Here is an 11,154-nt window from a genome sequence, read left to right on the forward strand (position 1 = left end):
TCGATAAATCATCAATTGCCCCTCGAGTGCTCCACTTTTCACCATCGTTACATTTCGATGATTTCTCTTCTACGATCGATCGATGCTCGAACTGTTCGCGAACGAATTGTTCGCTCGAACAATTGTGTAATCGTTTCCACGAAGAAACACGTGAAAAGTCATCAACGACGTTAACTCACGTGTACACAGAGAGGACGTTACGAAGCCTCGCCTCTCCTTCCGATCGTCACTTTCTTTTCGACTTGCCTAAGATTGTATACGGATCGTCCACGTGTTTTCCGGCACGTTGGAGATCCCAGTGCCAAACTTGCACAACCCGATCGACCCATTGCTCGATGGGAGTTTCGCGAAATTCACGTAACGTGTCGCGACGAATTCGCCAACACTCCGGGTTTCCGGTTAACGCAACTCGACTCTATGAATATCGGGAAAAGACTAATGAAGAAGCTGTGCTGTCACATAGCTACTGGTCCAAGATACAGGTTCACGAGCGAGGATTTTGAGCGTGTAGAAATTAACCGACGGTGTCCGTGGCCTTAGTTTTGACTTTCAAGTGGCACGATGAAACGCTCGTTACACAATCGGTAGGATAGGAGTAGCTGGACACATCGACCGATGGAACAGGTGGGGCACACGGGTTCGTGTAACGAAATCTATGTCGGGGAGTTTGATTTACATCGGTTCAACCTGTTGCGAAAGCGTAGAATCGAAGCTGCAATAGATTCTCGTCTAACGGGTAGGAGGAATCGATACGCATCGACATGCAATGGCGTATCGATTATCAAATGTGTAATTATATAGTTGAATTGACCATGAACGTTTTAAATATTGACGTTTCGAAAGAAAATATTATCCTTTCAAATTCAAATTTCTGGATAAACTGAATCACATATAAACAAATTTTATTTTTATTTTGATTGCAATACGATGCACTGCAATTTTAAGCCAGTGAAGTAAGGTAAATCGTTCTTTCCATTCCTCCTACTCGAATGTTTGCCAACATTTCCGCTTACCATTAAACGGAACCTGCCTACTTCGACGACAACTACACGCATGACTTTATACGGGTTCCGTTATCATCCTCCACTGGATTTTCCGCTGGATTGCTAATGCTTGATCAACGTGCCTGTACACGTGTCTTTCGACGATAACATGAACGCAAAGTAGGATACGAAGGCGAGTTTGAGAAGGAAGCGGAGCGTGTATCCCACAGAAAGTGTTTGATTCATATGCCGGATGCTATTGCGAGCGCACCGACTGTCTATGATCGAGAAATTGCAGCATAAATAAGCAGGATAATAACGTGGAATCGTGCGAAAATGCGATTGTCCTCGTTTATAATCGAACATCGTGCTACGAGAATCGATCCACGACGTTCAATAATAGTAAACGGTAAACGAGTTAACGAATAAGAACCAGAAGGGTAATTATCCACTAATGCGAATTTGTAAATGAAATTAGCGCGAAAGTTTCCTCGATTAATTAATTAGACATTTCGACGCACAACTCTCGCGTTTCTCTACCCTCACTTCTGGATGCAGCCTGAATATATTACACGCGTGATGAATTTGCCTTTAAACTTGATGTTCTAATCAGTGAATGGTGCAAATTTTATTCAGGAATAAGCATATCAAGTGCAAGTTTCTTGCATTTCTCTGCAACATTCACTTCATTAAGTTTTTGCAGAAATATTTTTAAATTACTGCAGATCTTTCTTAGGTGCGAAACAACCATAAACACTTTGGTCATTGACACAAGGGATAATCATCAACTCGGTGAATCATTAGGGTTACTTTTTTCCTTCGATCAAATTAGTCACACACCGAATCACTAATTAATCTTCTCACACGGAATCATATTTCGGTTCAACGAACGGAGGTGTCTGAAATAAATTGTAATTGGCGTTGTAAGTCGCATCTAATCGAGGTTGAAACGGTTCACGGGCACGGTTACACGGTTCTGGATCGACTAAATACAGTGGGTGATCAAATTATTAGAGCCATGGTATGAAAAGTGGGGTTTTCGTGTTTTTGTAGAAATAGAGCCAGAATTTCAAGGTTTTTATATTGTGTAACTTTTAATCAATAATCCTTCATTAATAATATACAAAAAAGATAACAAGTCCATTTAAAAGATTATATTTACATATGTATGTTAGTATTTCGTAACGCCACCTTTTGCTGCAATTACTACCTCAATTCTTCTCGGCATACTTTCGATGCATTTTAAGCAATTCATTTTGATTGTTTTATTTCTGGCCCATACTTCTATCAAACGTTCAACCAATTGACACTTATTACTAACAATAAATGTTCCTACTTTTCGATGGGGATGAGGTCCGGAGAATTTCCAGGCCAAGAACTTTCACTTTTTTCAACCGTGTATCATAACTTTACAAGCATCAATACATCATAAAAAAAATAACAAAAATTTCGTTTAACTTGGTTTTCATTTAAGAATTAATAATTTTTATGTAAAATCGTCAATTTATGCGAGTGGCTCTAATAATTTAATCACCCCACTGTAAATACTCGATGGAGTCAGCGCCGATGTAAGAACGTAATGCAGGAGAGCGAAGTGGTCGTGTCCGGGTTCGTAGACAGAATCCGCTTCTCTCACCGCGAACCCATTCACGAACCTTATTCGCCTATATTGATAGCTTCTATATCCATCTATAGGGTGAACACCATTTACCAATTCGATGATCGCTTTAATCTACTTTCGTTTTCTTGTATCACTATTCCTTATTCTATTTTATATCCACCCCCCAATTGTAATTTGGTCCATTCCTGCATATCATGCAACTTTCTCATAAATAATTCTTTATACCCACCATATTTAGTATGGACACCATGTGTATTTTCGATCAGGCTCAGACAAAACGAACTGGTCCACACGAAGGCGTTTATAAATTCGTATACACACGCAGACGCGATTAGGTTCTCCAGTTATGTTCGGCTCACATTCTCTACAATACGCTCACAGGTGTTCGTTAACGCGTTCCATACCAAAGTAACGTTCACGAACCGACAGAACCACGGGCTCGCTCCATTCGACGATCTGAATATTCGTCTAGCTGAGCAAGCATGCGGATATCCGCGTGGCGCGCAACAACAACCGTTTTGATCGCGCGCTTGCCCTCGATACAACGCCACAAGCTCGAACCCGGACCAGTTTCGCTCTGTTCAAAGTTGATCTAGTACTTCCTTCTCGATCGTCGCGTGTTCGAAGGAATATCGATCGATTGCGTCGAAATATCATCGAGATTTCACACCTTGCGCCGCGACCCACCCATTTTCGTTTCGTCACTCGTCGCGTTCACCGATAGGGAAAGTTCGCCATATAATGGCTTTATCGCTACGAGAATGCTCAAACAGCGTCCCCGTAACATCGTCATACACCTGTGTAATCGTTGGACGAATTTTTCAGAACAATGTCACCGTATTGTTTTTCTTTTCCTGAATTTTAACGCCGGTCGAGCATTGAATCCTAACAGCATCGGAATAAGAGATGAATAATTTATCGATATTCGAAGATCGATCCGCGACTATCGTATAGCTGAAAGTTGATTTCGTAAACTATGAAACTATTTTTATTGGAATACTGTAACACGATCCGGGAAAATATGAATTAAACCAGAAACACCGGTCAACATGCTACGTACGTCATTTCTGCGCGAAGTACAGAGACCAACTGACGTGTTACGCGCGTCATTTCAGCGTAAAGGGTTGAACTCTATGTTTAAGTTTCAAGTTCACGAAACTAAATGGAATTCTACAACTCCCGGGTAAACATACTCGTAACACTTTGATCGCCCGATAAGGAGAGTACGCGCCGAAAATCTGTAATGCTACTTCCTGTGGAGGCTGGAGAACAACATCAGCAGTAATTTGAATACGAAGTTGGACGAGATAAACACTACCGTTTCGTATGGCGTAATTTTCGAAATATTCGTTCAGTGAAATCAACTCTACTCGATCAAAGCGACGTAATCGTTGCTGTTCGGTAAGAATTCGAGTGTATGATTTCATGGAAATTCCCGGTGAACGAACGATGACCCTCCGTTTCCGCGGAGGCCGTAACTGAAAAGGATGAATATTTACGAGGTTTCAGGAACACGACTAAGGCTCCAAGGAAAAAATCTACACCGGACGAACAATAAACGATCAAAGTATGTTATTGTCACGACTCATCCTCGCTAATGCCGGACACTACAGAACATTGTCGTTGAACACCGTGGAAAATATTCCGAGGACACTGTCATTGATGCACGCTGAACATCCTGCCATTGTGACTTTCATTTGCGTTCAGTAGGTGGTACAACAAGTTCCAATAGGAGGATGATTTCATGATCTTTCAGACTTTTGCAAGTCACCATTTCAATCTATTGTATCACGAACCAATACCAATTTATCGATTTTTCAATAATCTAGGCACAGCGTACAGCGGGTACAGCGGGAGTGTTACGGCGGAAAGAGCGCTCGTACCGAAAGGGTTAAATATAAAAACGAACAGATTCCACGAAAGATGCTATCATCAAAGCATTAATATAATGCGGTTAATTATGTAGTTCTTTTTTAGACAAGTATAATGAAGATTCTGTGTAATCAACATCCGCATAACGGTTTTTAGAAATAACGGTTAAACATAATTTTGAAGGTTGCTCCAAGACCTTCGTTGTACCTCTATCAAGCATCCGATCAGGAACACGTTCCCTGTCCCTTCGCGATATTAACAAGCCGTTTCTTTCGTCACGCTGTTTACCGAACCGTCTAATCCGCTTACTCGATTATCGCGCGTGTGAATCGAAAGGCTGTGGCTCGATCGTTCGTCAAAATCACGCCTTTTGTCAGGCAAGGTGTTTCTCGAAAAAGGACATTAATACGCGTGGATCGACGCTGGTTACAAAGCGTGTGCAATGAATTTCTGAAAGGACCGCCTGGTAGGAGATCGAGGCAACGCGCAACGAAGACGGCGAACGGCAGATGAAAAGGACGTAGACAGGAAGATCGGAGTAGCCAATCCCTTTTGACCTTGCTCGCGATCAGAAATGATCGATACTCGAACGTTCGAATTCCTCGCGGCCCGGGGGCGTGCGGCATGGATCAGGAAGCAGTCGAAAGATCGACCTTGCTTGGTTGAAAAACTCTAATAGAACGTTTGGCAAATTTCTACGCCAGACGTAGAAGAAATAGAAAATGTAAAGGGTACGCGAATTATCTCCCGCCAAATTCGACGCGGAACACGGTCATCCTTGGATAATGATCGAAGGAACAGTAATCGATTCGTTTCTGAGCCAAGATCACCTGTTTCTTCGCAGAGTATCGATACGTTTAGGAAACTGTTCTAGTAGATCAATGTCACGAACGGTTTTATGGGTTTTCATCAATGAAGCACGCTGAATGTAGGTTGCTTCGTTTATGGCTCGTAATAAATGCGCAAATTGCGTAAAGGTTGCAACGTTTAGAAAAAGTCACAGAAAGTGAGATATTTTTTTCTATGTATTCTTAGTTTAACTACATATCCTGGAAAAAATATACATTGTGTTTTTTTTAAGGAAACTATAACTAATTTTGATTGTAAATGTCAATGCAAATGAAGTGCATAAATTGCGCAGACATTGCAGTTTTCACGCGAAAAAACGAAGAAGATTCCTAAAACTGATACAGACAATAACAATACTGATTATAGTTCCCAGTATTATTTTATTACGCTAAGAAAAAACTCGCTATTTTGAACGCTGATTATTTCGTTTATGGTCAATTAAGCGTCCAAATTGCGTAAACATTGCATTTTTAGCGCGAAAATTGGCGACGCTTCGAAAGACAGAAATAGACAGTGATACATATTTTCTTAAATAAATAAAAAAAAAAAAGCAGACGGAATCCATCATTTAAACGGAAACTATAACTGGCTTTGGTTCCCAGAATCATTTTAGTATGCTAGAAAAAACACAGACACCCAAATAACAACCAAAGGAATTCATTAGATTAAATATTTTAAATCAACGCCATTCAGGATGCTCGTCAATCTTCGCTTTCCGAGTTGTCAGAGGATTATCGTATTGCTTTACAACATAACGTGATTTTTCTGTCGGCGTTCGCGCCATTCATTGCCACAAATTAATAAAAAAGAATCAGTGTATCAATCCGGGAATTTAAAAAGGATTTGTACCATGACGAGGATAAAATTGATGACTACCGTGCAAAAACTATTAATAAAGACTCTTCAATTATAGAAATCTATTATACGTGTTATATATATTCTAAAGCTGACGTCATTTAAAATGACCATCAGTTTTTCCCTGAGCTGTCAGTTACCTTCGCGATACAATCTGGAATATTTAAAAACGCGATTCATCATAAATTGGCAAAATAATTATTGGGCACAAGCTATTAGCATACCGGCCAAAATCGAACTGATGAATGACCGTATAACTTAAGAGATATCCTGATAATTACACCATACGAGAATATTAAGACAAAAGTGCCATGCTAGACAGTGAAATTCAATCCTAATAAGATCAGTGTAACAAATACTGGTAGTTGCATAACAGTATCGGTAGATCCTGGTATAATGCAGGGCATACGTTCCACAAGACTAATCTATATTTTTTATATCAAATTCAGCATTCATTTTTAACGAAATCAAATTCTAGCCTTTCTGACGAAATGCATTAACGTTTCCAAGATACCGCGGCTGTGCATGGTCGTTGGATCTACCTAAAATTGTGTGACGTTAATAGAAAATCCCAGTTAAAATCGACCACGAATTCACGCGACGACCTTACAACGCGAACACGCCAATTGTACGTGGATTTTTCATGATAAAGAGAAAGGCATCGTCGAGCCGAGGTGTATATTATCATTGGGTAATCGCGGCGGCGACGGCAAGGCTGCGAGTCCGCTCGCGAATCGCGAGCACAAAGATATAATTGGTTAATCGGGTCGTTACTTAATCAAACACAGAGAAAGGCGCGTCGATCCCTCCGTCAGACAAGGATTACTCCGATCCTTTTCCGTACTTTGTCCGCCAGGTGAAATTGTGGAAAATTTTCCCGCTTTGCGCGTATCTGATTCCGGCGCGCAGAAACGCGCGGCTGGGTACCAGGAAAGGAACACTGTTTTCGCGACTTCCTGTGCGATTCATGCGATAAATATTCCGGCAAGGGAGCAAGGTAGTCGCGTGCGTGCACGGGACAAGAAAATAATATCGTGATTTCGTCGGGGCATTCGAGGATGGTGCGAAAATTTAATCTTGTACGAACGAACGATCGTGGCTGATTCCCACCGAATCTTCTCTCCTCTCTTCCTTGCCGCGGCTCGTAAATCTACATTGTGGCGAGCGAGGTGTAATTCACCTTGTCAACGCGCGGACAAGGTAATTAAAGTTATTAGCCCCGTTTCGTAATTCGATGATTAATCGTCGCGCTCGGGTAACCCTGTTATCTCGCACTTGGCTCGCGTGAAACGAGTGGTTCTTAATGAAACTTTTCAGTGGCAAAGATATCGATCTTCTTTCTCTATCTTGAATAATCACTATTTTTCGTTTCATTGTTGAAGCACCGTCGTATCAAGCTGGGTCGCGGTGATCGAATGGTTAACCCTTTCGCTGTTTCGCAGTACTTTGCCATTATACAATTTTTAATTTGAAATTTGTAGCCCATTGTTCAAAAATTTGCACGGCAGCGAAAGGGTTAAAGAGGAGTATCTCGGGTGACAGGACACGTCCGTGATCGATTCGAATCGAACGCAACGTTCTCGCCTTGGGAGAAACCGGAGGTTGAGTAGGCAATCGGCTCGGAGCAAGCACGATCCGCGAAGGAGAGAAAGAGAAAGAGATCGTTTTACTAGATCGCGGCCTCGCTGGTCCACGGAGCTGAAAAGGAAGCGGTTAGGACGGAAGCTGCGCGTCAGTCCTTGCCAGAAATAGAGCGAACACATCGTTGTCTGTTCTGTCCGGCTCCTGATCGGAATATGTAATCGCAAGGAAACCAGGACGACGATCTAATTCGCGCGCCACGGTTAACGCGTTTGCCCTTGCCATGGAAAATGCTCTCGGCTCGCGTGACTCAAGATCCGCGGGCGAAACGCGTCAGAGGAGCTTCCGAGAAACGATTCAAGTTCGAGGGTTCGAATGAAACGGAGGTTGCGGCCGTCGAAAGACTCAAGGTTACGGAACTAATAGATCGAATCGATGGTCGTTAGGACAAAAAAAAAATCTTTCCCCAGGGTACGGTCGTGTTTCGTGGGCAACGTTTCATGATTCAGCGGACAGGATGACGTAAAGAAGAGGACCGACGAATTTTGAGCGGGTGCATCGATTACTTAATGAACTTTCGCGTGCTCGCGCGATGAATCAACGTTCTAAATGAAGAACCTCGCAAGATGTTAACCCCTTACGACGAAATAAGGTGCTGTTACACATCGGTTACCATTTCTAATACTCAAAACCGGGAGTAGATCTTGCTGGTTCATTAAATAATTAGTAAAACACCCTCGATCGATGGGATGTACGATCGTATTGAGACGTAAATCCAGGTACAATAAGACGGCACGCGATCGGCAGCAAGTACTTCTCGTGACCCGGATTCAAAGTCGTGATTCCACTCGTAATGGGACACCTTATCGTGACACGTTTGCTGTCGGGATTACCTGCTTGGGAATCCGCCTCCCACGCGTGCATCGTGTACCTGTATCGGCGATTATGAAACGATGCTAATGCTCGACGATCGCTGACAATAATCTCGTCTCTGGTAACTAAGAGGAATGAATTGCGCTCAGCTTGATACAGATACAATTATTGATGGTTATTTATACAACAGGGAACATTATCAATTTGATTGATAACGGATAACGAACAACGTTTCGATCCTTGATAGGGGCGCTCGTTATGATAATAATTATGTTCTAATAAAGTAGCATTCGAGGAACGCTCGAGGAAAGAAAGTCGTGTTTTCAGAAGGCGAGAGATGTTATCTATATTAGAGAATGTTAACCATTTCGCCGCGACGACGTTGGCCGTTCATTAGTTGCAATTCGATTGCTGAAACTTGATAAATAATGCATCACTTGTCTGGATGTTTTCAGAAAACTGTCTATAAAAGTTTTCCTGTGACTCAATATTAATTCTAGCTGATGATACTTTAAAATATGCACGTTTCGAGCAAGTTCCTTTATAGCAAAAACTCTGAAACGTATCCAGAATTTTCGCCGTTCGAAGGTAAACAAAGAGCCTCTCGAAGAGGCTGACGCGTCCGGTTGCCACCCTTCGTCTTAACCAATAAAACATTCATAAGGAAGATTAAAAGGAGAGAAAAGAGCTGGACACAGCGGGACCCTTCTACTGCTGTACCTACGCATACCTGCACGAAAACGAGGAACAGGTTTGCGTCGAGGAGGATCCGCTCCGCGCAGGATCCGGCGTCGTTCCGATACCCACGTAAAACCGACGACGACGATAACTGTAACGTTAGGCCTAGCGTGAATAGATTAGATTCAAACAACTCGGCGGAGGCTAATGGAAAAACTAGTCGAATCGAAACTCAAGATGACTCGAAAGGATAAGCCGGGTATCGAACTCTGCTAGGCGCAGAAAGCGTATCCGAGAGTCGACTGCACCGAAACGCGTCTCTTGCAGCAAGAATCTCTGAAATTTCAAGCGATTCCAGCTAACTTTTAACCCTTTGTTCGGGGAGTATACCTTTCGAAAGGACCGAGATATCAATTCGCGACCCTGAAAGTACTACGCTGCGCAGTAGTATAAAATATTATTTACACCGAAGCTTTTGTCTGACCGTTGTCAGCTTATAACCTTCGCTGTTACACGAGGAACAAATGGGAACGTACGGGAACAAATCACCCCGTTGTACCACCTGATAATACTCAACGACGAAAAGACGCTGGTACATGGAACAAGCGTATAGCCCAGTTTTATTACAATTCGAAAGGATCGTTTTTCGTTCGAGCGTAGAAAGATTTACGTACGACAGGAAACTGGAGCCGAGTCGCAGGACAAGATCGAGTCGAACGGAGACCGGCAGAAAAACGAGCCAGATAAGCCGAGACAGTTTCATCAGCTCGGTCTTTCATCCGGGCAGCAAGTACGGAGCCAGGCAACTGGATCGGATAGGGAACTCGGGTCCCTTCCCTTATTCTCCAGCCTCGTCCTTGCGCCTAGGACTCGGCACCTCCGCCTGTACGCGTATATGCGTGTTCCCGGTGTAAAACGCGTCTACACGCGTACGTGTCCCGGGGAGGAATGAAAAAGAAAAAAAGCTTCGATCGTCTGTACGGTCGATGCTGGAGAACCGCCGCCGCGTGCAGGATCGGCGTGCCGTGAGCGCGCTCGCTCGAGAACGAGCTCCATCGCCAACCAGGGTGGGAGATACGAAGGTATAAAACCGATCTGGCCGTCCGCTGGCAGCCAGTCCAAAGGCCAGATGTGACGGCGGCTCTAGTCGCACGCGTGCGAGAGAGACGATCACGACACGAAACGGCGCGAGGTACTCCCGCGTTCGAGCTAAAACTTAAACGACGCGCGTATATATCGATCACCAGCTCTCTCTCTTTTCGATATATCCTGCATGGTTTCGCACGCCGATCGCACCCATTAGAGAGACCGTTCTCTTTTGTGAATTCGTGCACGATTCGACGCCGTGAGCCAACGCGAGCAAGCAGCGTCCAGAGGGAGTCGAACGGCCACGACTAGGAGATACGTTAGTCCTGCTCTCGAGTTTCAACGGAGAGAGAAAGGACGACGAACTCCTGTCGCCGAGAAGAAGAGTTCCCTGGGACTGTCTATTGGTAATCGGTGATTAGTCATCGCACGAAGCACGAAAAGAAAAAGATAAATAAATAAATAAAAGTAAGGGTGATCGCGGCGGGTTTCTTGTGGAATACGTGCGCAACTCGACGATCACCAGCCGTTCACGGGAGTGGTGGTAACGAGGGAAGGAAGTGGAGCTCCTAGGTGCGATTTCTTCTAGAGACCTAGGAGATTAACCTTCGATTATATCGAAGGGAGTGTATTTTTTTTCGTCTCCGAGTGATATCACGAAGGAAGGAGACACCCCCGCACGGAAAATGTCTGGAATTCAAATCAACGTGGAGGAAGCCTCCAACGACGGGCGCGAGGATTTCGTTCGAGACGTAA

General features: G+C 43.6%; 2 protein-coding genes across 3 annotated transcripts in view; one reads left to right on the plus strand and one right to left on the minus strand.

Annotated features, from left to right (window-relative positions):
- Nucleotides 1-11,154, minus strand: part of nudC (nuclear distribution C, dynein complex regulator) — a 73,217-nt gene that overhangs the window by 48,680 nt on the left and 13,383 nt on the right. The window lies entirely within an intron of this gene.
- Nucleotides 1-11,154, plus strand: part of LOC117605976 (uncharacterized) — a 52,605-nt gene that overhangs the window by 29,456 nt on the left and 11,995 nt on the right. Inside the window, exon 1 of one of the 2 annotated variants that reach the window (XM_034327878.2) lies at nucleotides 10,414-11,150. The exons of the other annotated variant lie outside the window; for it this stretch is intronic. Within the exon in view, the coding sequence (XP_034183769.1) occupies nucleotides 11,085-11,150 (66 nt within the window). The 5' untranslated portion in view covers nucleotides 10,414-11,084. Of the gene's footprint in view, nucleotides 1-10,413; nucleotides 11,151-11,154 lie in introns of those variants that run through there. 2 annotated transcript variants of the gene reach the window in all.

The sequence above is a fragment of the Osmia lignaria genome, chromosome 2 (genome assembly GCF_051020975.1).
Source record: "Osmia lignaria lignaria isolate PbOS001 chromosome 2, iyOsmLign1, whole genome shotgun sequence".
In the NCBI taxonomy this organism is placed as follows: domain Eukaryota; kingdom Metazoa; phylum Arthropoda; class Insecta; order Hymenoptera; family Megachilidae; genus Osmia; species Osmia lignaria.